Source organism: Anabrus simplex, chromosome 2, assembly GCF_040414725.1.
Source record: "Anabrus simplex isolate iqAnaSimp1 chromosome 2, ASM4041472v1, whole genome shotgun sequence".
NCBI classification, from domain to species: domain Eukaryota; kingdom Metazoa; phylum Arthropoda; class Insecta; order Orthoptera; family Tettigoniidae; genus Anabrus; species Anabrus simplex.
The window spans coordinates 623,555,936-623,583,900 of NC_090266.1; the positions used below are offsets into that span (position 1 = coordinate 623,555,936).

The following is a 27,965-nucleotide window of genomic DNA, read 5'->3' on the forward strand; positions in this document are numbered from 1 at the left end:
TTTCATGCGTAAACTTTTGATTGTTCAACTGTACCTTTTTGCTACTTATCTCCGAACAATTCGGTAAAAGTTGCACTCATCTTACCCGCCCCACTGCTGGTTGCACATTCTCCATGTACTCACATTTTTCTCTCTTTGTACAGAATCGCAAGTTGATGCCGAAATTCGTTTTGAAAGAAATGGAGTCGCTGTATATTGAAGAGTTGAAGTCGTCAATAAATTTGCTTATGGCAAATTTGGAATCTCTGCCAGTTTCTAAAGGATCGATGGACTCTAAGTATGGACTGCAGAAACTTAAAAGGTATAACCACAGGTATGTATGCTAAGACATTGGAATTACGTGCTGAATGTAGTAATGTGACATGTTGCATGTAGCATGCATCATGTGACATGTGGCATGTGTGATGGGTCATTGTGCATGTGACATGAAGCATGCCTCATGCACCATGCGCAGCATGCTCTCATAGGGAATTGTTCATGAAGGTGACAGCTAGCTAAATTCAAATTATATAATGCTGCGGCTTGATTTTCAACATAACGTAATTGTATTCACTTTCAATTTCTCCTACTTACATTAATAACAATTATTATTATTATGAAGGATTAATTTGCTTTTGGCGCATGAAAATTAAATAATTCCGATAAGTAACTAATTTTGAAATGGATACATAGATGAATTATCAAAGTCTCGGCTTTAGCAGGTGATTTTAAAGGAATGTCAGCAATTGTAACCTCTGGGATCGAACAATTTTCTTTGCATGTATTTCAGCTTAAATATGGGGCATTCCATATCAAATCGGGCATCAAGGAAAGAGTACATTCTCAATGTTTAAGTAATATCTTAGAAAAAATAAAGTGGCTAGAGATATTCATTCCTACACAATTTCAGCTTCCTCGGTTCAATGGTTTTCATTGTAAATGTCGAAAATATTATGTTTTTCTGACAATGAACTGTTACGGAAATTTATGAAAAAACTGCAAGGCCTTCATTTCTTTAAATTTCTAAAGGTAATACTGTATTATACAATAATAACTATCTTAGGAAATAAATTATAAATGCATATGTTCTGGAAACATGTTTATTAAATTTGACCTATTTCACCACATTAAGAATAACATCTTGAGAGTCACAATAAATTCCTCTTCAAAACAGGAGACGGACTGTTTTTAAAACTTATAGTGTCTTCCTGTAAGTGTACGAAAGTGAATTTATTTTTTCACTTTCGAAACTCGCACGTTAAATTTACGCAATCGTACAGGAACTGCAACTGACAGGGGGTAGTAACCTCTGCGCACTTCAGTTGAACACCCATTGCGTCGCTGCCTACGTGCTAAGTAGCTATGCCCTACGTGTGCGAGCTCAATTTCTTTTTTTTCTATTTGTTTTACGTCGCATCGACACAGATAGGTCTTATGGCGACGATGGGACGGGAGAGGGCTGGAAGTGGGAAGGAAGCGGCCGTGGCCTTAATTAAGGTACAGCCCCAGCATTTGCCTGGTGTGAAAATGGAAAACCACGGAAAACCATCTTCAGGGCTGCCGACAGTGGGGTTCGAACCCACTATCTCCCGAATACTGGATACTGGCCGCACTTAAGCGACTGCAGCTATCGAGCTCGGTGATCATTGGACTTACTTATCATATTTTAGAATTCAAAATCTTCCAGTTTGCAGAGATAATAACAGAGGTGAAGAGTATTGAAGAGCCAGGCAAACATGCATTGAAATTACCTATATATTAAAAAAAAGTATGAAAAATAAAGTCAGTCAGTCCGACCATTCTATCCGGTCGATTTCCTTCATTCTTCTTTTAACAGAAAGGTATTCATGCACAGATTTCTCATCAGGTAGTACTATAAATCACTTAACTTCCGCCTTCCTCAAATTATTTGATTTTTCAATTTTTGTCTCTCTGAAGCAATCATATCTTTGGTTCTAGCTGAGATACGGAGTTCGTTTTGGCCTAAGAACACTCAGTGTATCAATTTCTTTCATTTTAGCTCCTAACTATTCAAATTGGTTGATTCTGAGGAAAGTTGTGAGTGCGCATTCAATTTGACGTTTCATTTCTTCAACATTTTTTCTCATTGAAGCAATCATATCTTTCGTTCTAATTGAGATACGGAGTTCGTTTTGGCCTAAGAACACTCAGTAGATCAAGCGCTTTCTTTTGAGGTAATAACTACTTAAATTGGTAGATTCTGAGAAAAGTTATGAGTACATTTGTCTCCATGACAAAGAACTTTAAAGGGTTTTTTAACAGTTCGGCGCGTAGTGTTGTTCCAAGGAACGTTTAATTCAGTTTATTTGTGTGATGTATTTTCAAGTGTTTTGTTGACATAATATTACATTCTATTACCACAGCAGATCATGTGCTTTATTTCATTAACTCGAAACTTTGCAAATACATCCTTGAGTATAGTAACGAACAACACCATACTTTGTACATTGCGGGCGGAGCCAGCGGGAAACTGCTAGTAAATCTTTTAAGTTCCACAAATGTAATTGGTATCTCTCAATCTGGTGAAGCTGAATAATAGTTCTCCTCGTAGTCACAGAAAGCTGCAGGTGACCAGATGAGTGAGAGCTGCGAACTGGGCTGCAGATATGTATATTGTAGTTGCCACGTGTCCCATATTGATCCCAAAAATATTTCATTCTCCTAACTTAATTAATTAAAATCGTAAGGGTATCTTGTATGTCAAAACATCGCTTGGAGACCAAACAGCATGTCATATAAACCAACATCTGTTCCATGCACAGCCTCGATCTCCACGTTCTTTGTTTCTTTCTTATGTGCTTGTGACTGGGCATCGCAGAATAAATACGTCAGAACCAAACTGCAATGATACAATGACATTTCATTTTAAGAATAGAATGAACTCAATTATCGTATTGTAGAAACGATTATTTATTAGTCCGTCCATTTGTCGACTGTAGCGTTCGTGAAGATTCGGAGATAAAGTAGTTCTCCTCCATTTAAGATAATGAAAAGATACTCTTTGTGTTTATAGAAAAGTGGGGGGAAATATATGATTTCTTGGCTTGCACAAGATTGTAAAATATAATTTTCTGTTACTTACGGAGATGTGACTTGAAACAACTATTTGTGATTTTCTGTTTGTAAGGTGTCTATCAGAGATTTTGTTGCTACGTATCTTTATGGCGTGACAATAGGATATATTCAAATACAGCCACCCCCTCTCCCACATGTCAGACATGTTCCGTATGTTCCTGGCAATTTTAGCTGTTGAGAAAGAGGTATGTGGTCCATGAATGTCCCGTACGAAACGAAGCACACCATAATATGTAAAACAGAAATGCAAAACAAAATATTTTTCTCATGTACTCTGTCATTTCTCGGTTACGATGTGATCAATGGCAGGTGTGTGGGAACATTGATATGCATTAAAAAGACTCTCATTTCTCATCGAACGTTACAGTTTATTTTCAAAGATAATATGAAATTTCAGGTAAAACTTTCTCGTATATAATTCCTACAGACAACAATTACAGAATATGCAGCCCCAAACCATAAGTGTCTTTGCATGAGTGCAAGGTACTGGGAAGATAAACTGTATTAATTTATAGTACTGTATTTCTCATTCCTAAATACACTGCTGTGCAAAACTTAATATCAAAAGTAACTTTCACTTGTTGTGTCACTGCCAAATATCATAGCTCGATGAAACTTGAACCATACAGAGGAAGAACTGCTACAGTATGGTGCGGTAGGCAACTGAAGGGAATATGCGATGGGACGAACATAAATGGTACTTATGTACAGTGACAATAAATTACACGTAAGACACTGCGACTCATGATGGTTCTCTGGATATCACAAAATAACAGACATGGTTCTTAAAAGGGTGTGTGGTCACCACGGATAGCGATGCATACTCTGTAACGTGTTCCCATGCTGGCCACGAGACTGGTAAGAAGGTCTTCTGGTCGGGCATTCCATTCCTCCACCAGCGCGGTTGACAACTGCTGGATGGTCATTGGTGCATGCGGACGTGCTGCAACACGTCTGCCCAGCATGTACCATACGTGCTCGATGGGTTTTAAGTCGGGGGAACGGGCAGGCCAGTTCATTCGCCGAATATCCTCTCGTTCCAAGAGCTCCTCCATCTGCTCTGTGTCATCCATCAGAATGAAGTCAGGGCCAAATTCACCCCCGAAAAGACGCACACGGTGAAGGAGTACACTGTCACAATAACGTTGACCGGTGAGTGTACCCCGTTCAAAGATTTGGAGGTCGGTACACCCATGCAACATTATGCCTCCCCACACATTAACACTTGGACCACGAAAATGATCATGTTAGACAATATTCCTGGGTGCATTAGGTGTTCCCACCTCTCTCCAGATTGGGGTATGTCTAGAATCACTACTCAGTTGGAATCTGCTCTCATCTGACAAGACCACGCGACCCCACTCCTCGTCGGTTCAGACCTGATGTTCTTGGCACCGTCGTAAACGCTGCCGCCAATGTGCGGGTGTCAACGGAACACAACGTAATGGTCGTGGGGCAAGCGGACCATCCCCATGCAGTCACCGTGAGATTGGGTGCCTTGCAGTCCTGTTAAATGTGGTTGCAATTGCACCCGCTGTTTGACGCGAGTCTCTCCTTGCGTGTCGTACAATGTAGCACTTATCTACTGCTGTAGTTGACCGTGGTCGACCCCCTCCTCTCCTTCGGGCAGCAGTGCCTGCGGCTTGGAATGCTCTCCATGCACGTGAAACAATGCTGTGAGCAATACCAAACTCTTGGGCTACACTCGTCACACTTCGTCCTTTTTCCAGTTTCTCGATAATTCTTCCCCGAGTGAAGTCATCCAGATGTTGTCCCCGGGCCATGTAGTAATGAATAATACCACCACAGTGCACCGTAACAGCTCGCTGATTAACTCACACTGTCTTGTCCCGTTCGTTAATGGCCTCGTTTTATGGGTCCAGACACATTCAGCGCTATAGTCGCGCTGACCTCACGCCAGGTTTGTAAGGACGCGTGAGAGACCTCTGGCAACATGTTACCGCACTGTCATTCATTTCCACCGAGTAGCGGATACGTTATATTGCTAAATCTATCTCGTCCTTAAGTTTTACACAGCAGTGAAGTTTAGGTAATATCGATAATGGCCCAACAGTGTGCGGACCCCTTTAGTCAAAATCTCGCCGTTTTTTTGTTGTTTTTGTTTTGATTTCGTGCAGAGACTATTTCAACATATATCTTTTTACAAATTGGTTTACGTCGCACCGACACAGATATGTCTTTTGGCGACGATGAGACAGGAAGGGGCTAGGAGTGGGAAAGAAGCGGCCGTGGACTTAATTAAGGCACAGCCCCAGCATTTGCCCAGTGTGAAAATGAGAAAACCACGGAAAACCATCTTTAGGGACGACGACAGTGGGGTTCGAACCCACTATCTCCCGACTACCGGATACTGGACGCACTTAAGCTACTGCAGCTATCGAGCTCGGTGAACATATATATCAAGTGGCAGGATTTTCGCCTCACCCCGTTCTGTCAATAACATCTCACACTTAAACTTCGCATTTCCATTTTCAGAGGTTGTGCTTTTGCGAGACCTAGAACTGAAGTCTGTGTTATGAATGTAGATGCTCTTAATGTACCTCGTTCTGACAGTGAGTAACGTCACCTTGGTGTGGCTGTGCATTTAATGTGTATGAGTGTGTGTAAGTATGATTTCACCACTTCTTCCACACACTGTTGGATTTCGCAGGTGCGACCTGTGTCGCACTTTTAAACATGGTACATTTTTACGGCCGAACGCCCTTCCTGACGGCAACCTTTGTAAATAATAATAATAATAATAATAATAATAATAATAATAATAATAATAATAATAATAATGCCATTGGCCTTACGTCCCCTAACTACTTTACGGTCTCCGGGAGCACCGAAGTGTCGCAGGTTTGTTTCACAGGAGTCAATTTACGTATCCTATTTGAGCACCTTTCAAATTCACCGGACTGAGCCGGGATCGAACCCGCCACTAGAGTTCTGAAGGTTAGCGCTCTACAGTCTGAACTACTCACATTACGTGTTTCTGTGGTGTGCTGAAGAACACTGACCCCGATCCCCAGTAGTTAACCAAACACGTAAGCTCCTCGGCCGGGACTAGAAATAAACACGAGATCCGAAGGCCGCTACGCGACCATTCAACCAACGAGCCAAACATTACTTACATGGTATCCCGTGTTATAAGACATTGTTTAACATAGGGTATTGGAATTTCACAATGTAGGAGATGTGAATGAACCTCCGTGGCTCAGGCGACAGCGCCCCTGCCACTCACCTCTGGGTTACATGATTGAAATACCGGTCACTCCATGTCAGATTTGTGCTGGACAAAGCGGAGGCGGGGCAGGTTTTTCTCCGGGTACTCCAGTTTTCCCAGTCATCTTTCATTCCAGCAACACTCTCCAATATCATTTCATTTGTCAGTCATTAATCATTGCCCCAGAGGAGGGCGACAGGCTTCGGCAGCCGGCACAATTCTTACCCTCGCCGCAAGATGGGGCTTCATTCATTCCATTCCTGACCCGGTCAAATTACTGAAAACAGGCTGTGGATTTTCATTTTCATTTTCAGGAGATGTGAGCGACAAATTCATCTCAATAAAGTTTGAAGGACTCTCCCAATTTTGACCTAATTTTGTCTATAAGAAGCATTTCTTCCATAATCTCAAACCATTTCAGTATCTATGACGTCAGTGTACATTCATATATCACATAACGGTGATTTGTTTGCCATTCCGAAGTACACTAATCATGGTACAGCAGTTTATAAAGGCGCCCCCCTACAGTGACGTCTTGGAAGTGCCCAGATCTCTTATCAGGTGCGATCTGACATATCGAGAATGAATGTAAATACCCTCTGTGCTGGTCGTGACAAGGCAATGTCAATTATCGTCTGTCGAACTGGGTACGATAGTGGGGGCCAGATGTATGGAACATTCCATTGTCGAAGTTATGTGTACATTCAACATTCTTCAATCGACGGTGTCACGCGTGTATCGCGCATTCCTCATGGAAGGCTTTACCACCAACAGTGAACGACGCAGTGGTTGACCACGGATGCTTAATGATCGCGGTTAGCGGCGTCTCGCAAGAATTTTCCATGGAAACAGAGAAACCACACTGGCTTAAATCACGTTCTCATTGAATCCAGGAGGCAGAAACCAGACTCATATCCAGCAGGTCAGAGCAGCGTTCTTAAACATCAGTGAACAAAGTTAGACCCCTATCCCATGAAGTTTGGCATGTTAATGTAAACTTTCATCAGTTATCCAAATTCCAGTACTATATTCTGTTCATGCAAAATAATACAATTTCATGACAAATGCAGCTAGTAACTCATAATAATTTGAAATTCATCTGTAAACCACTTCTAAAACGCCTCTTCAATGAGCGCAATGTACTAGCACCAGCCTTGCTGTTTGCTCCTCCGGTCACAAGTGCAGGGAAATTCTTTTGCACCAGCGTAATTCTGGCTTCATAGATTGGTATCCTTTTGGTATCACCTAAGCAGACCATAAGAGACAAGTGGAAGTCGGCTAATTGGTTGTGTGCGCATTGATAAGTGAAGTCCTGGTTAGTATAGGTTTGTCTGCAGTGACGTGACGGCTGTCATGGAGGTGTTTGAGAAACGGACCAATGGGGGAAGGACTTCTTTGTTACGAGATGAACACAAGTATATGAACTTCTTGAAAGCTACAGTAAATTATAAGTTTCGTCTTGATTTTATAAAGCACGTCTTTATTTCAGGGGAACCCTCAATGACAACCTTTAGTTTTCTAATGTTTTTACAAAAATATGTGTTTAACATGTTTATTTCAAATATCAACCAGTGTTAGAGCATAATTCGTAACCACACCAGATGAGAATTTGATTTCACATTTGTCAATCAGCAATCAGGAAAAGTGAGACGGAAACTTGTCCCCAGAGGTTTCCATATTGTGCCAACCTGAAAACAAAAGTTCCTATTTGACTGAGTGGCGCCAAGACATTATGGCAATGGAGAAAAATTGATTTTCAGTAGCGCTGTAACAATATCCCAAGCGATCACGTTGCACAAACGTGGTGGGTGGCCTGGCTACCATATCCACCGATATTTCATGTTAACGAGGAACAGAGACCAATTCTATCCCCACAGCTAAGGTGATGATTGTGATCATTTTAAGGGGAAGTACAAACCATGAACCATGTGACCCTGCTGCGATAGGGAGGCTTGCGTGTCCCAATGAAGCAGGTAGCCGAGCCGTAGGTGCACCATATCGGATGGGTATCTGTCGAGAGACCAGACTAACGAATGGATCATCGAAAGGAGGTAACAGCCTTTCGGAAGTTGCAAGGGCGGCAGTCTAGATGATTGACTGATATGGTCTTGTAATAATACTTAACTGGCTTAGATGTGTTGATACACGGCTGAAAGCAACGGGAAACTACAGTCCTAACTACCGAGGATGTGCAGCTCTCTCTGTATGAATGATGTACTGATGATGGCTTCCTCCCGTGTGAAGTAGTCCCCCCAGTCGGATTTCCGACTGGGGACTACACAAGTGAGGGCAATCGTCAAGAACATGGAAACTGACATTCTGCGAGTCGGAGCGTGGAATGTTAGAACATTGAATCATTGTGGTAGGTTAGAGAATCTGAAAAGGTAGATGGATAGACTAAAGTTAGATGTAGTTAGTTTAAGCGAAGTACGTTGGCAGGAAAAGCAGAAATTTTGGTCAGGCGAATCATCAGTACAAAATCAAACAGAGGAAATACAGCAGTAGGTTTATTAATGAATAAGAAAATAGGGCAGCGGATAAGCTACTACGACCAGCAAAGTGAAAGGATTATTGTTGTCAAGATAAGCACCAAGCCAATGTCAACCACAATAGTGAAAGCCTATATACCTACTAGTTCAGCGAATGATGAAGAAATCGAAAGAATATATTAAGTGATATAATATTGAACACAGTATGGAAAAGGGGACGAGAATATAATTATGATGGGAGAATGGAATGCAATGGTAGGCCAAGGATGAGAAAGTAATGCAGAGATAGACTCCATTATGATTAGGCAGAGATTCAGAAACCAGGTGTTGAATTGCAAGACTTTCCCAGGAGCACACGTGGACTCTGACCACAATCTGTTTGTCATGAAATGGCATCTGAAGTTGAAGAAATTGATGAAAGGAAGGAATGCGAGGAGATGGGATCTAGACAATTTGAAGGAAGAGTGTGAGGGATTGTTTCACGCAACATGTAACACAAGGACTAAATGAAACGGCTGAAGGAAATACAGCAGAGGAAAAATGAACGGTTGTAAACAGTGAGATCAGTAATGCTACTGTAGAAAAGATAGGACGAAAGGAAAGATCAACTAAGAATCAAAGGATAACGCAGGAGATACTAGACCTGATTGACTGATTAACGAACGACGAAAGTACGAGAATTCAAAAAATGAAGGCAGACAAAAATACAGGAGAATAAAGAATGAAGTAGACAGAAAGTGCAGGACAGCTAAGGAAGAATGACTGAAAGATAAGTGCAATGATGTTGAAGGTTATATGGTCCTAGGAAAGGTAGATGCTGCATACAGGGAAATTTAGGAAACCATTGGAAAAAGGAAAACTAGGTGTATGAATATTAAGAGATCAGATGGGAAACCACTTCTAGGGAAAGAAAACATGTCAGAAAGATTGCAGGAACATATCCAACAGTTATATCAAGCTAAAGAAGTAGGTGATAGGGTACTGGGACAAGAAGAGGCTGTTGATGCTGATGACATGGGAGACCCAATTTTGCGGTCAGAATTCGACAGAGCTTTGACAGCCCGCCAAAGACATGTCCTAACACCAGAGTTTGAGGAGATGGTGCTGGATCGTGCGGCCGAACACCCAGCAATAAGCACCCGTCAACTTGCCCGTGAAACGCACACGTCGAAGGGTACAGTGTGGCGGAACAGGTATTACACCCCTATCATAAACAACGTGTGCAAGCACTGGGACAAACGGATTTTGAGCCCCGCGTTCATTTCTGTCAATGGATTATCCACCGCAGTGCTGTAGTGCGAACTTTGTACAGTTGATATTTTTTTTTACAACTTGCTCTACGTCGCACCGACACAGAGAGGTCTTATAGTAACGATGGGAAAGGAAAGATTTAGTAGTAGGAAGGAAGCGGCCGTGGCCTTAATTAAGGTACAGCCCCCAGCATTTGCCTGGTGTGAAAATGGGAAACCACGGAAAACCATCTTCAGGGCTGCCGAAAGCGGGGCTCGAACCCACTATCTCCCGGATGCAAGCTCACAGCTGCGCGCCTCTAACAGCACGGCCAACTCTCCCGGTATAGTTCGTATTGTTCACGGATGAGGCCTCATTTATCCGTGATGGTGTTTCCAACCGCAACAGCCATGTCTAGACTGCGGACAATTCCCACGCTACCCACAACGGTGGCCACCAGCAACGATTCTTTGTCAACGTATGGGCAGGCATTGTCCAAGATCGAAAACCTTATTTTCTGCCTCCCCGTTTGAGTGATCCACGTTACCTGGTGTCCCTGCAAGATGTGCTGGCACGGTTTTGGAGACAGTACCCCTTCTTGTCCGCGAAAGGATATGGTTTCAGCACGACGCTGCACCAACCCACTTCGATGTCAATGTTCACGAGCACCTGAACAACACGAACCCCTATCTTTGGATTGGAAGAGGAGGTCCTGTCCCATGGCCAGCTCGATCGTCGGATCTCACACCTCTGAACTTTTCCTCTGCGTTTACGTAAAGTCGTTGGTATATGAAACCCCCGTAGGAAAGGATGACGACCTGCTTGCTAAGGTCCAAGCTGCCTGTCTCCTGGTACAACCGACACCAGGGATCTTTGAGACAGTGCGACAGAACTTCATGCGCCGTTGCCATGCATGCATTGAGACTGGTGGACGTCACTTTGAGCAGTTATTATGAGCTACGTTCTTGTTATGGGGTGCAAGCTGTGTATGTCCATAACACAATAAATATGTATTTCCGACCATTGGAGCCCTATCTCAATGTAATCGGTTGGGGACCCACTATCACCTGTTTCAATTTTACCCAAAAAATTTGAGATACCTTGTATACGGACAACTCACTCTAGTGAGTGCGCCGTTCACACTCTGGTGACGTCATCGCGGAACCGATTCCTCGCATGCGACATTGAGTGCTTCCTCGGAGTCGTAGGATCCGACTCTTATGATTCCAGGCGTCATTTGCGCACATCACTAAGAGATATTGGCACATCGCTTTCTGTCTAATGCAGGGCCTCTCAAACGCCCAAAATCTCACGCGTGCACATCGAGGCGCAAGAGCTCCGTGCACTGTGTATCGGTCCCGCTCGGCTTTGCTCGGACCAACGCTTCGTCTCTGGGCTACTCGGCTAAGCTCGGTTCTACTCGGCGCAACTCAGCTCAGATTTGGAGCGCTACGGAGCAAGTGTGGAAGAGGGAGACAGGGGGAGCGAACAAGACAGGCGTGAGGAAAGAGAGAGACAGCGCCATTGCTCCAAATCGAGGAGTGCGGGTCTGCACTCTGGTCAACCAAGACAAGTCGTCTTTTGCACCGTGCACAGTGCATGCACCAAGCGCATGCACCCTGAGAGTCCCTGGTCTAATGCATACATATATGGAATCCTTTAATATCCCCGAAAGTACTCGTCGAATTTGCAAAATAGATACATTACTGAACTAGTCGCTCGATACCTAGTTGTTCTATTGTGTGAAATTAGTATAGTCCCGTTTAAAATACAAAGTTGCTTCCAATTTCCCGGTAATTACGTACACGATGGAGACGACCTGGACGATGTTTTCTTAGTCCCTGAATACAATTTAGGAATTTGTAAACAGAATGTCTATATTTTTAACGGATCAGAAGGTATTTGAAGTGGACAGGTTAGCTGAATGATCTTGTGTGCATATATAAGATAAGAGGAGATGATAATAATAATAATAATGTTATTTGCTTTACGTCCCACTAACTACTTTTTAAGGTCTTCGGAGACGCCGAGGTGCCGGAATTTAGTCCCGCAGGAGTTCTTTTACGTGCCAGTAAATCTGCCGACACGGGGCTGTCGTATTTGAGCATCTTCAAATACCACCGGACTGAGCCAGTATCGAACCTGCCAAGTTGGGGTTAGAAGGCTAGCGCCGTAACCGTTTGAGCCACTCAGTCCGGCAAGAGGAGATGAATGGGGATTGGATTGATATATTAAAAAAACCTAACCAAACCCCACGGCACTTAAGGGCCTTGGCCTGCCAAGCGACCGCTGCTCAGCCCGAAGGCCTGCAGATTACGGGGTTCGTGGGGTCAGCACGACGCATCCTCTCGGACGTTATTCTTGGCTTTCGAGAGCGGGGCCGCCATCTCACCGTCAGATAGCTCCTCAGTTCTGATCACGTAGGCTGAGTGGACCTCGAACCAGCCCTCAGGTCCGGAGAAAAATCCCTGACCTGACCGGGAATCGAACATGGAGCCTCCGGGCAAGAGGATTGATATATCCTCTTCATAAATTACAACGATGATTAACCCTAACTAAACTCAGCAGCATGGTGTCATGAAAATAATCCCCCAAGGTCAACCTCAGTTTGTATATGATGGACTGTGAAGGGCAAAGTATAAGTGAGTGTATAGATTTTTCTCGGAATCAGGTTTGTACGCTCACGCTACAGAATTAATGGTACGACCGTCTACCAGTCACAAGTATCAAAATCATGAATACATGGAGAGATAAATTTGTTAAAAATAGCTTAAATTTGAAATATTAATTTACAAAAATGTAACACGTGGGAGAATAATGAACGATACGGCAATCAACAAAGGGCGAAACATCTTATTGTTCTTTAGAGGTGGATCGCATTATTCTCAGCAACATTTGCATCAACCTCAACAGAGATTAATCTGCGTTCCAAGCATCATCTAACATCTCGACAAATATTCATTAACTGCCGTTGAGACCGCCTCTGTGGTGTAGTGGTTAGTGTGATTAGCTGCCACTCCCGGAGGTCCGGGTTCGATTCCCGGCCCTGCCACGAAATTCGAAAAGTGATACGAGGGCTGGAACGGGGTGCACTCAGCCTCGGGAGGTCAACTGAGTAGAGGTGGGTTCGATTCCCACCTCAGCCATCCTGGAAGTGGTTTTCCGTGGTTTCCCACTACTCCTCCAGGCAAATGCCGGGATGGTACCTAACTTAAGGCCACGGCCGCTTCCTTTCCTCTTCCTTGTCTATCCCTTCCAATATTCCCATCCCTCCGCAAGGCCCCTGTACAGCATAGCAGGAGAGGCCGACTGGACGAGGTACTGGTCATCCTCCCCAGTTGTATCCCTCGACCCAGAGTCTGAAGCTCCAGGACACTGCCCTTGAGGCGGTAGAGGTGGGATCCCTCGCTGAGTCCGAGGGAAAAGCCAACCCTGGAGGGTAAGCAGATTAAGAAAGAAGAATTACCGTTGAAATTTACATTATAAAATGATTGAAAGTAATAACAGTTCTCGATGACATACGATATAGCCTACATAAAATGTGTTAAAATGGCAATACATTAAAGACATGGAGTGCGGTTATATACACGATGAACTGAAATTCGCGCACTCGGGCGTCGCAGCGCGACTCCTCACATGGCAGCATTAAAAAATGTCACTCACGAAAGTTCGTCCTGCAAGTATATCCGACAGAAAAAGGGCGTTGAAGAGTGGCTATCTGGCAACACTCTAACCACATGTTGGGTAACTACCTTTGTCAGCACATATTAGTTGTGCTGTACAGTTGGTGCAGTGGATAGTGTTCTGGGTTAGCATGCAGGAGGACGGGGGTTCGATCCTGTGTTGAGGCGTATGTTTTTTATTTCGTAAATGTAGTCCAGGTGGCATAGCATCTGGCATCTTAATCGTCAACAGCGAATAAATTCACGCCCATGACGTGGAAGGGACGTCTTTCAAAGCTGATCAAAGAAAACGATTGTTCGTCTATTTCTAGGATCGTAGTATGTAAGTGCAAATGGTTTCAAGAGGACCCATTGCACTCGCAGTTGACGATTTAGATGCCAGATACCATACCACCTGGACTACATTTACGAAATAAAAAAACATACGGTCCGCCTCTGTGGTGTAGTGGTTAGTGTGATTAGCTTCCACCCCCGGAGGTCCGGGTTCGATTCCCGGCTCTGCCACGAAATTTGAGGTACGAGGGCTGGAACGGGGTCTACTCAGCCTCGGGAGGTCAAATGAGTAGAGATGGGTTCGATTCCCACTTCAGCCATCCTGGAAGTGGTTTTCCGTGGTTTCCCACTTCTCCTCCAGGCAAATGCCGGGATGTTACCTCACTTAAGGCCACACCCACTTCCTCCTCCCCACTTGTATCCCTGACCCAAAGTCTCATGCTCCTGGACACTGCTTTTGAGTCGGTAGAGGTGGGTTTCCTCGTTGAGTCCGAGGGAAGAACTAAGAAAGAAAGAAAGAAAGAAAGAAAGAAAGAAGTACGGTCGAATTAAAATGTATACCACGTGCTCCGTAATGGTAAAAATTAAACGAACACTGTAAAGTGGTCAACATTTCGAGTACTTGTTACTCTGAATATGCAGGTACCTACTTCCTACCTACAGACCATCACGTCGTAGTCCAACCTGGTTACGTAACGTCGGATAAAAACGGCCCTTTTCAAGATCAAATAAAATTTCACTGTCTGGAACAGGATGATATATGGTCTTATTATAGTCACTGTAAACGGCGTTAATTGAAAAACAATTGTGTACCAGCCTGTGATTCGCAGCAACTATCACACAGTTTGGCTGATGTAACAGCAGTGACGCGAGGTTTAACCACCTTAGCCACCGCTAGCACGTTATTGTCCTCATAGACACTTTCTGTCCAAACGTCAGATAGTGTTATTCGCAGCTTTGAACGTTTTCCACATTCAATATTGTTTAAGTTATACAAATAACACTGCCATTAATTATTTCTATCATATTCGCGAACATTACATAAAAGGCCTTAAAAAGCAAGTACTAATGTTCTTCGGATACCTATGATATACGCGTTAGTTGGATTACCTATCTCCGAAAAAAAAGTGGGGCTGGTGAATCACCCGCTATATAAACATCACTCCCTAGGCTACATTTAACTACGATTACTACAAGAAAGTCAAAAATAGAGAGGAATCAAGCAAAAAAAAAATGAAAGTAAATCAAGGCACTTAGCTCAATGATTCCATCTCATCAAGATCGAAACCAACGTTGTCAGTCCGGTGATTCAACCGTCTCGACCTCCAGGCCCCGAAAATGTATTAATGTGCCATTTTACTCATTATATGCTCCAAGTTTATATTAGGGCTTTCCACATCCACATAGAGTACCTGGAACTTAAAAATACATATAACTATCTCGCCAACCATTGTTGAGTACATCAAATATAAATCAATTGATTTCATTCACCTTATTCACCACCACTAACGTAAATCTGTCGTATGACTGCGCTATAAGTAGGCTGAATTTCAATGTACTTCCACTTTATATTGTACTTTATGTCTCCTATCTCCACAATTTAACAACTGAATCCAGCGACATTTTCAGATTCATAGTAATAAGTCCTGATAATTACGTACTCACTCGGGAGTTTTCAGATTAAGTGTTTGTTTAATAGACAGTTCACCAACTGCACTAGTGCGTGTCCAGGTTAAAAATATGGCTTCATCGTTTGAGTTCCGTAGAACAGTTTGTGCCGCTTCCATAGTAAACCTCAAAACAGTCCTTGGGCTTACAACTGATTCAACGAAAATTTCGCAACTGTATAGTGATATTAACTTCTTCAATAGCTAACTTCATTATAATTGCCAAAGAGTAATTTGATGACAAAATACACATTATTTACACACAATTTTGAACTGATATTTGAAAGTCCACGATCACATCACATCCCTATTTATTTAGGAAGCGCGCTACTTTAATCGTTCATACTGAAACATTTACCAATGACAGCAAATCGAGTTATTCGTACTTATTAAAAAATACACCTTATTTTACGAGTAAGCGATAATTTATTTACTCTTCAGTACTCAGTTTCCATATGATGCTTCTATTTAATCAACGTACAAATTGGCTATTTCGCAACAGGCGTGACAAAAAGAATACTACATTCATTCATATTGCCGTATTGTTTCAAACTTGGCATTTCATCAATGTGGACCTATTTTAAATGGTCCATGTTTACATCTGTCGGCCACAAGTACTGAAAAGGTCACAACATGAACTTTTAGTGTGATAAAAAGCGTTAAGAACTGAATGCAAAATTTTTAACTTTTTCTACTAAATAATAATAACTATATACCTTATTATAAATCAGTAACTAAAGGTACGAACTTTCTTTACCTGAAAAGAGGACTGCGTTTTTTCCGCTAATATACTTGTAGTAAATCTTCTCTTTCCATGCACCAAAAATAGCCCGCCAACATTGCTACATTCCATCGTCCCTGATGCCTCCTCTCCATCTTTTTTATTTCTTGGTGAAATCTTTCACCCTATTCGTCATTCAGGCTTCCGAAAGTATCAAGAAAGTAGTCAGGGATAGAGTACAAAAAGTGAAGTTTTAAACTCGGATTGCACGCAAGTACTTCCTGTCTTCTTAACATAGTTCACTTCATCTTTGCATACTGCGTATCTCTTACACTTCCAATAAACTTACCGACTACATCTTTGACAGAAAGAATGCATGACCTTCTATATCGTTCGCAGTTTCCAAGAATGTAGTATCTTTCATAATCTGTTTATTCTGAGGAACGTAAAACAATCCTTCTTTTATCTTAGCTTCAGACAAAACTGGGAATTTACAGCTTAAATCTCGAAGCATGAACTATTCCTGTCTAGGGTTTTCACGAATCGTTTCATGATCCCAAGTTTTATACGCAAAAGATGCAGTCATACTTTCTTTCTTTAGGATCAAATAGACTAGCACGAATTATATTTTTCTCGTGGGGTTAAACATTTCCTCTTAGACCATTACTCCTTTTCCAATGCTTATACCTTTTCTAGTGGCCCTTTCGCATAGAAAAATCATGGACATTTTGTTTACCCTCCTTGTTGACCTAGTAAAAGAGCGGAAACCTTTAGATCTCCACACGGTAGTCACTGATATTCTTTATACTTAATTTTATTAACACCCAGTTGAAGATATTCATTTCTTTCAGAAGAACATGTTACACATTTCGAATGGATGAAATGCTTCAATTATGAAATAAATGTATTGAGACTTCTAATTTTTGAACTCATTACTGTCGTACTTTAGTTCTCCCAGTGGGATAACTAAACCATGCATGTCAGAACAATAAAACAGCTAGTCTTCCATCTAGGGGAACTTAGTAAATTCTTGTTCTCGATTCTTACACAAGTAAAATGTGACTTGTAGTAAAGGTAACTTCACAGCTTTTCAGTTTGTCGAAAACCCTATTTATAACACGTATAACACAATAATATAACTGTAAATAACAGAGTAATAAACAAAATAATACATGTTTCGTTATATAAGAACATCCTCAGAGTCTATCAAATCACTTTAACATCATGTGTATGTATTTACAATATTGTTTACTTTGCGAAAACTTGTCAGTGAATTGTGAATTGGCAATGTTGTCAACAAGTGAGACAAACTGAGATTTTAGTAGTCCTCCACTGTCACCTTAGTAACTTTGAGAGAAAGCTTTCCGTACTTAACCTAAACTAGTGACTGTCCGTTACCTCCTGAGAATACGTTGGGACTGAAGACAGTTACCTTGCTCCGGTCATAGTTGCTATGTAAGGGATGAGGCAATAACTCAGTTCAGCGGTGAGGTGAGGTGAAGAAGAGGGCGAGGGGAATGCTGTGGAATTTACTCTGTTCAATGTACAGTAGATGGGAGGACAAGTGCTTCTTCGTCATCGTATAATGTATTTTTGTGCACTAGGGAATAAATGCGAGATAGTGATTTGATTAATTAAAAGTACGGATTTGAACTAATGAGTATCTTGTAAGACGTACGAAAATGTATTCAGTGGGGAGAGCGCTGTCTGAATTCATAGAATTCGGTACAGAAAATAATATCCTATTCCATATTCCAAATGTTTAGTGCCAGAGTAAATTTAGTAGCTCAAAGATGGGGGATTTTTTAAATGTGTGTGATCGTTGAGGTTGATTTAGTTGGATATGTAGAGGGTGAGGAAAATGTTGCATATAACTCTATTTAGTGGAGAGGGGATGGTAAGCGCTGCTTCGTCATTTTTAAAATGTATTTTTATATCTTAGGGAGTAAATGCACGATAATGATTTTGATTAAATAGAAATGTGTAAGTGAATAAAAGAGTATCTTTAAGACATTGTTTTAGTGGCAATAATTACCTACTAAAACGTTTCGAGTGGCGATAATGTTGCCTGAATTCAGAGCATTTGGTACAGATAAATATATCCTAAATCACGTTTCAGACGTATAGCATTAGAGTAACCTCCTGTGGGATTCATTAAGGAATAATGTAAAATGTGTGAAATGTGTTCAGAAAATTATTTAAGTGGCACTAGGAGGGGAATTTTTAAATGTGTGTGGTCGTTGAGGTTGGTTTCGTTGACATTTTTGCTATGTAAATTTCGATAGCTTCCTTAATGTTCAAAAAACATGTTTTATTTTCGATGTGTAAAATTTTACCTGAAACGGTGTGATTTTTCGTATAAGTCCTCTCCGGAGGCTGAATGCTGATTGTATCCACACGCATTTCTGTGTTTTAATATCTGGTGTGGAAATTATGTTTTGTTTGGTCTATATATGTGGCGTTGCAGTTTGGTTCTTGATATTTGAGTTCATAAACACTTGACTTGGAGAAACTTGATTGATTGATTGATTGATTGATTGATTGATTGATTGATTGATTGATTGATTGATTGATTGATTGATTGATTGATTGATTGATTGATTGATTGATTGATTGATTGATTGATTGATTGATTGATTGATTGATTGATTGATTGATTGATTGATTGATTGATTGATTGATTGATTGATTGATTGATTGATTGATTGATTGATTGATTGATTGATTGATTGATTGATTGATTGATTGATTGATTGATTGATTGATTGATTGATTGATTGATTGATTGATTGATTGATTGATTGATTGATTGATTGATTGATTGATTGATTGATTGATTGATTGATTGATTGATTGATTGATTGATTGATTGATTGATTGATTGATTGATTGATTGATTGATTGATTGATTGATTGATATTTTAAAGGACAAACTAATTTCGATAATTTGTCTCGGCGAAAGACCCCTTTCCTCAAATGGAGGTTGTAGTAATCCAGTGTTTCGAAGTCTCAGAAGAACAGCGACAAAAGTCCCATCGGTTGGGAAAACGTACTCGGTATATTCGTCCCACCCCTGCTCTGTAACATCTTGTCTCGCCATAAATTAAAATCATATCACGCATTTCATGATGTGATAAAGCCGAAACGCCTTTACACAGAGCTCGTGTCCTGTCATTAATCATACATTCGATTACTAATATAATGTTCGAATTTTAGTGGTCAGCTGTGGTCCTGCTCGCGTCGATATCATTAAGACTGGTCTTGCTTATCGCGTACTTGTAGCTTCAACGATCGCAGTGCACTGTCTTTGAAGCACATTGACCTACATTGCACTGCCTTGAAGGGGAGGGCGACCTGGGGAAATCACAGCTGTGTTGATGTATCTAGTGCCTACTTTCTTCTCAAAATCATTGATCGAAATTTTTGCGATTTATTTTCTCCTAGACTAATTAGGGTAGCAGTAAAATTTTGAAGATATTTGCTTAGAATACCATCTTCCACCACCATTTCAAATGACGTACCTGATTTTAATTACACTCGTATTCATATGCTATACGTGTTAGCAAAGTAGGTTTGTTGAGAGTGAAGTTTTGTTCTTGTTGTATCAAAGTCTCATTTTTGGAATAGTGCTTTACGTGACATTAAACTAGCGCTATATTTCCAATGTACATCTTCAGAAAACTGTTCAGAGCCATCCAACTATTTTTCAACAATTACTTGTAAAACTGCCGTTGATTTCACGGCAATTGATGAAATTTAGGATATTTTAATTTATCATTCGCCCAGGTTTCTTAGAAATCTCTGTCGTTCAATCCAACCAGTCCCTTGCTAGTGCTGAGGTTACGAATATTGAAAGCATTTACTTTCCACTCTTCCACTAGCCTTTACAGCTCTTATCGATATGGCACCTTGGCCACATTAATATGATTTATACAATTATTGAGCTAGTGTGATCGACTATGAATAATACTATATAGGTGATTCGTTGCAGTTTGGTGATATTTTAGGTGTTTCTTTTTTACAAACATATTAAAAGTTAGCAAGCCAAAGGCTGAAGAAAAATTGTCTTTGGCTCTCAACCAGAGGCCCCAGAGCGAATTATTGCTTCGTCTATGGATTTTAATTTTGATCTGGATTTATAATTAGTTTCACTCAGGCTCCTAAGGTCAAATGAGGAGCTGTCTATTCGGAGGAGAACGAATGTGGCACAACAAGACGAATCAGGATTCAAATTTTCAAATTAGGGATCAAAATTTCTGTACCTCTGGTTTTCATTTTCGAGTTGTCCTTTTTCAGGTGTGACACATTTTCCTCTCAGTTTTACCCACACATTCCCTAACCCTTCCTGGTGCTCCAAATGGCACTTTATCGTGTCATTTTCTCCTGAAAGGATGATACACTCAACCAATTCTAGTTCTGATATGATACATTATATGTTAGCTCCAAGCTATCTTTCCCCTTCTAATGGGCCGCGAGAACTCAGTGACGTGAGAAGTTGCAGCTCTAAACATGTGGAATATGAAAATAAAAATAGTTAAGTTCGTGTTCCATGTGATAGTAATACACGGCTTGACATAAAACATTGTAGCGCCAAGAAGGGGAGGAGGAAACGAAATTAAACTTCAAGTGTTGAGATGGTATGTGATGCTGTTTCAGTGATTACAAAATCGAGTCAAATTTACAAAGAACTTGGCAGTACGAGTCCTCTCATCAGTACGACGTTGCACCCCCTCTAGCCTGGATGCATGCACTGATTCCATTGATAAGGGTGTCATAAAGCCGCTGTGTCTTCTCCTGGGGCAAGCTGGTCAACAACTATTGTAACTGGTCCTTGATATCCTCGATACTGCCACTGGGACGGAGTTTACGTCCGAGCTAGTCCCACACATATTCTGTCGGGGAAAGAGAAACGTGCTGCGTGTGGACGAGCATTGTTCTGTTTAAAAATGGCACCGCGATACTGTCGCATGAGGACGCAGGATGTACGTGTCGTACCATTGTATACTTTGAGTTTCCTCAATCACTACCAGCCGAGATCTGAACTCATGTCCGATGGCTCCGCACACCATGACGCCAGGAGTAACACAGCTGTGCCCCTCCAAAACATTGGAAGAATGGGACCTCCCACCCTTATCACCGCCATGCTCGCAGACGATGGATGGTCATACGGGGTAGTGCAGAACCGCGATTCATCGCTGAACACAATGCGACGCCTTACTTCGGCGGTTCATGCTTCCCGATCAGGCACCGCTCCAAACTCAACCGTGTGTGTGGTGTTAACGGCAGCCTACGCATGGGACGATAATTCCCTAGCCCGGCTGCTGCTAGTCTCCTACCAATGTGGCGGGATAACACATAATGTTGCAGGGAGTCCATTGCTTGTTCTTGGATGGCAGGAGCAGATGTGCTTGGTTCACAACACGGCGACTCTCCCTTGTGGTGGTCAGACTTGGTCGACCGGAAACTTGACGACGAGTATGCCTGCCCTCACGTTCCCATGCAGTCCAACATCGGGCCACTGTCGCATCCGAATTCCCCACAAATCTGGATATTCGACAACCGGCCAAATGAAGACCCAAAATGAGGCCTCTTTCAAACACTGTCAGGTGCTGATAACGCTGTTTCACGCGAGTACACGGCATCTCCGTGTCCTTCAGTCATCACTGAACAGCTGACGCTGTTCACGCCCCTCATATACCCCACCAGTCCTGGTAACAACACTAAACATGAAGAAAACGAATGCACTCCGGTGGCCGTTCTACCTCTAGCAGAGAATTGCAACACTAAACATTTACGTACACGCCGATTGTGTGTACCTGTACGTAGTTGCATCGACATCCGACCGTTTCTTTTGCGTGCTTCAATGTTTTTGGTCAGGTAGGGTATAATAAAATTTCGTGTAAGATTCGGAGACAAGGAAGAGACAGAGATCTACTTCCAAATATTTGGAAACCTCCAGATACACAAACATGTATAATATCGTGCCCAATTTGCACTTCTGGGAAATAGAGGTACCAGTAAGTAATGAACCAGTGGAATAGAATGAGACTTGTATAAGTGACGACCTGGTTGTCAATGAAACTACTAAAGAAATTTAGTAGACACACAAAAAGGAAACATCTTGAGGAAAATTCTCTGGCAATTCAACACTAATTTACTTTATTTTTCAATCAGCAACAACTCGGTGTCATGACGTCAGAAACGACTGACTGCCATCTATGTTCGTAAAGGAATTATTAATACATGCTCAGACGTGATATGTATTCTCGAAATGTATTCAGTTGAATTTGTTATCTGTTTTAATAATAATAATAATAATAGTAATAATAATAATAATAATAATAATAATAATAATAACACGTACATAGGCTACATACATCTTCATTATAGGCTGTTATGCCTTTCAACGTTCAGTCTGCAAGGCTCTGTGAATTTACTAAACTCCGCCAGACTCCTCTATTTTTAACTAGTTCTGTGGCCAAGTTTAGTTCTCTACCTGTTACCTTTAAATCATTATAAACTAATTCTAACTATCGTCTTGGTCTCCCTCTACTTCTCTTACCATGGTACCCTCCTAGGTAGCTTATCTTCCTCGTTTCGCAACGCATGACTCCACCAGCGAAGCCGGTTTGTGCGTACAGCGTCATCGATCGAGTTCACACCTTACTTACTGTTTTTCTCCTCATTCCGAGTAGCCTCATGCCAATGTTCCTACCTGTTTGTACCAGCGATCATTCTCACTAATTTCATGTCTCTTACTTTTAACTTATGAATAAGATATCCTGAGTCTATCCAGTTTTCACTCCCATAAAGAAAAGTTGGTCTGAAAACATACCGATGTAAAGAGAGTCTGATCCTGGAGCTGACTTCCTTCTTACAGAATATTGTTGATAGCAGCGGCGAACTAAGTGCATTAGCTCTGCTGCACCTTGATTCACTCTCACCTACTATATTACAACACATCCTAAACGCTTGAATTGATGTACATGTTCCAACTTCGTATTCCCAGCACTCTTAGTTTCCTTACCTACTGGTATCGCTTTAGTTTTGGAAAAGCTATTTTTCATATCACACACAGTGCACCTCTTTTCAAGTTCCAAGATATGCAAGCTTTAAATACAATCTGCTTTTAAGACCAAGTCGTCGGCATGAGCCAAATTGCATACTATATTTCCACCAAAGTGAATCCCTCCCTGCCGCACTACACCTTTCAGTAGATAATTCATGTAAAATATGAACAAGAAAAGTGCAACCCCTGTAAGGACCTCGAACCACGAACTCATTGTACCACTAATTCTCACCGTAGTCCAATTGTCAGCAAACACGCCTTTGATTGCTTTTAATAATCTACCCTTAATGCCAGAATCCCCCCAGTACGGCGAAAATCTCTTCCCTTCGGTACTCGGTCATATGCCTTCTCTAGACCTACGAAACATTTTTCACGCTTAAAATTTAATCCTGGCAGCCCCTCCGTGGTCTGAAACCACACTGGTTTTCATCCAGAAGTGAATACCTTTCCTGGTATACTGAGTCATGAAATACCCCGAGAGTTGTTGCAATCCTTCCTGTTCCCTTCTTTATATATAGGTGCAATTACTTTTTTTTTGCTATTTGCTTTACGTCGCTCCGACATACATAGTTCTTATGGCGACGATGGGACAGGAAGCGGCCGTGGCCTAAGATACAACCCCAGCATTTGCCTGGTGTGAAAATGGAAAACCACGGAAAACCATTTTCAGGGCTGCCGACAGTAGGATTCGAACCCACTCTTTCCCGGATGCGAGCTCACAGCTGTGCCCCCCTAACCGCACGGCCATCTTGCCCGGTGGTGCAATTACTGCTTTCGTCCAATCAGAAGGTGGCTTACTGCTATTACATGTTAATCTCATTATTCTATGAAGCCATTTCATTTCCGCCTTTTACTATATTCACCATTTCAGGTCTAGTTTCATCTATTCCTGCTGCGTTATTACAATGGAGTTTGTTTACCATCCTTTCCGCTTCTCCAAGTGTAATTTCACCAACAGAATTGTCCGTCTCCCCAGGGCCCGGTTGTTCGCGACGAAACCAGAGAAATTTCCCTTTACGCTCAGAAGAGGTTTAAAATATTCCTTCCACTTCTCCAGTGATTCCCAGGGATATATTGTGAGTCCACCGGCTTTCCCTAAAATACTATTCATTTTCTTCCTAATATTTGTTATTACTGTCCAGGAAAGTTTCCCTGCAGTTTGATCTAGGGTTTCCAATTTAATATTGGAGTCTTCCCACGTTTTTTCTTGAATTCAACAGTCATTTCTTTAGCTCTGTTTATTTTCTCCACGTACAATTCGCTTTCTTTATCAGCCCTTGTTTGTATCCATTTCTGATACGTCACCTTTTTACGTTTACAAGCTGCTCTCACTTCATCATTCCAACAAGATGTTCGCTTTTTTCCCATCTTTACACACAGTCGTTCCTAGGCATTCTCTTCCTGTTTCTAATACAGCGTCCCTGTATGCCACCCATTATTTTCTATATGCTGAACCTGCTTACTGTCTATTGTTTGGAACCTTTCACTGATCATGTCATGTACTTCTGTCTAACTTCCTCATCCTGGAGATTTTGTATCCATATTCGACTACAGTCTGATTTCACTTTCTCTGTCCTAGGCCTAGAGATACTTATTTCACTACACGTCTGTATCATCGAAAAATCCCCGGAATACCTGCACATTCCTAACAGATTTCCTGAATTCAAAGTCGGTTCCAAGACCTTGGAGGAAACCGGAACGTCCGCTCAACAATGACGCAGGCATATCGAGGCACCTGCTTCCACGAAGGATGTTTTACAGATTGATAATAATAATAATAATAATAATAATAATAATAATAATAATAATAATAATAATAATAATAATGATAATAATACGTACTTACTAACATCAGTCTATGAGTCACCTGAGTGCCGGATTTGTTCCCCCAAAGAGATGCTCTTAATTGTCAGTATTAAGCACTTTTGAAGTCATTCACCTGTGTCTTATAATAATCCCTATATACGAGGGCACATCAAAAAATAATTTGCACTTCCCAGTTATGGCCATTTATTACACCACCTATACAACAGCAACACGACTATAACGACATACACTGTAACGTAACTTTTCCACATAGTTTCCAAAAGACTCCAAACATTTCTGCGAACGCACAACCAACTTGTCGATGGCGGATGCATAGAAATTTCCTCCAGCGTTCTGCAACCACTCGGAGACAGCGGCCTTCACCTCCTCATCGGTCTGGAAACGTCGATCACCGAGCTCCGTTTCGAGCTTACCGAACAGATGAAAGTCACATGGCGCTAGGACGGGACTGTAGGGTGGATGTTGCCAGACCTCCCACTTAAAACGCTGCAGCAGTTCTCTCGTTTGGCGGGCCTTGTGAGGTGTTGCGTTATCGTGCAACAAAATCACACCGGTGCTTCTCTTTAATCGCTTTACGCAACCGGTGCAATGTTTGACAATACGAAGCCGCGTTGATCGTCGTTCCTTTCGGCATGAATTCCACGTGCAGCAAACCCTCCATGTCAAAGAACACTGTCGCCATAACCTTACCGGCTGCAGGTTGAACCTTGGCCTTCTTTCGTTGTGGTGATGAGAGGTGCACCCATTCCACTGATGTTCTCTTCGTTTCGAGGGTGAAGTGGTGGACCCACGTTTCGTCGCCTGTGACGATTCGCCGCAGAAACCCGTTGCCGTCTGCGGCATAGCGTTGCAGAAATGCCAGGGAGGATTGGAAATGTTGCCCCTTGTGCTCATCGGTGAGAAGACGTGGGACCCATCTTTTACACAGCTTACGATATCCAAGGTCCTCGTGAACAATGGCGAACACACTGCCATACGACATGTTCAACTGCGTCGCGATTTCTCTCAGTTTAATGTGCCGGTTCTGTCTAATGATCGCATTCACACTGTTGACCTTTGCACGGGTCCTGGACGTTGCGGGCCTGCCATCGCGATGGTTGTCCGTGATATCCGTGCGTCCGGCTTCGAATTGCTGACACCACTTTATGATACCTTTCCGGGAAATGGCCCGCTCCCCGTACACAGCACTAATTTTACGATGAATGTCCGTGCAATTCTTCCTTTTGGCCCATAGGAATCGGATTGTCCCACGCACCTCATACTGTATTTGGAGTGAACATCCAGTTGACGCGCCATTGCATTTGGCCGCTATTCACACAATACTAGACTAGACACCACAGCGACCTGCCTAACAGACGTGTGGGCAGTGTCTGTCCCTTTCTCCGCTTTGCCCACGTTTGCGACACACAGCGCGCTGCTGCGGCACGTTAGTGCAACTAACCTTTTGATCCACCTACGTATATATAACTTGTCCTGACTGACTGACTGACTGACTGACTGACTGCTTCATCATCGCTGTGCAAAAACTGCTTGACATAAAGAAATGAAATTTATATTACAATGCAGGTGCTCACTAAGGAAGGATTTTTGGATATTCCTTCGCTAAGGGGGTGAAAAGGGGGTGAAATTTTAAAAAGTGTATCTACATCTGGAAATCTGAAAAGTTTAAAGACATGAACATTGTCATTTGGAGTCTCCCTTAAAAATAAAGAAACACGTATTTTTTTTTGTTTTCGGAAATTCCTGTTAAGGGGCTGGAAAAAGGTGAAAAAAGTGTTGAACACCGTTTACGTCGATACTTATATCTCAAAAACTGAAGATGTTACAGTCATGAAAATTGGTATTTGGAATGTCCCTTTAAAATAAAGAAACACGATTTTTTTTGTTTTTGGAAAATCTACGTAAGGGGTGGTGAACAGGAGTGACAGCGGGGCTGATTTTTTAAAATGGCTATATCTCAAAAAACGTAACATGTTACAGACGTGAAAAATAGTATTTGTAATCTCCTGTAAAAGTAAAGGAATACGCATAACTTGATTTCAGAAAATCCACTTAAGGACAAGTGTTAAAGGGGGTAAGTTTTAAAAATGGGCATATACACAGTATATATAAAACATCTTAACACGTTGCAGACGAGAGAATTGGTATTTTGAAACTCTTTTAGAAATAAAAGTAACAAGTATTTGTTTGTTTTCGGGAAAAAATCACTTTAGTGGGGGGTGAAAGGACTGAAAAATGGGTTGAATTATTTTTATGAAGATGTTACAGATATGAAAATTGGTACTTGGAATCCCCTTTAAATATAAACACGTACATTTTTTGTTTTCGGAAAATCCACTTAAGAGGGTACAGTGGGTGAAGAAAAGTGAACTTATTTGAATTCATTTTATTGGGATACCTATACATCAAACACTGAAGATGTTACAGACGTGAAAATTGGTATTTTGGATCCCATGTAAAGTATTTCGGAAGAATACTGAATGGGAGAAAATTGACTGAAAAAGGGGGATGAATGATTTTTATTAGAATACTGGTATCTCCAAAACTCACGGTATTACAGACGTGAGAACTGGTACTTGTAACCTCCTTTAAAAATAAAGAAACATGTTCTTATTGTTTCAGGAAAATTCACTTGAGGGGGTTGTACATAGGACTGAAAAGTGGGTTGAATTATTTTTATGAGGGTACTTATATTCAAAAAT

At 41.7% G+C, this 27,965-nt stretch overlaps 1 protein-coding gene across 1 annotated transcript in view; it reads left to right on the forward strand.

The window, feature by feature from the left end:
- The window catches only part of Cadps (calcium-dependent secretion activator 1), a 609,066-nt gene that overhangs the window by 191,805 nt on the left and 389,296 nt on the right, over positions 1 to 27,965 (forward strand). The window contains exon 8 of the mRNA XM_068226018.1: positions 144 to 313. Coding sequence (XP_068082119.1) covers positions 144 to 313 — 170 coding nt within the window. The remainder of the gene's footprint in view (positions 1 to 143; positions 314 to 27,965) is intronic.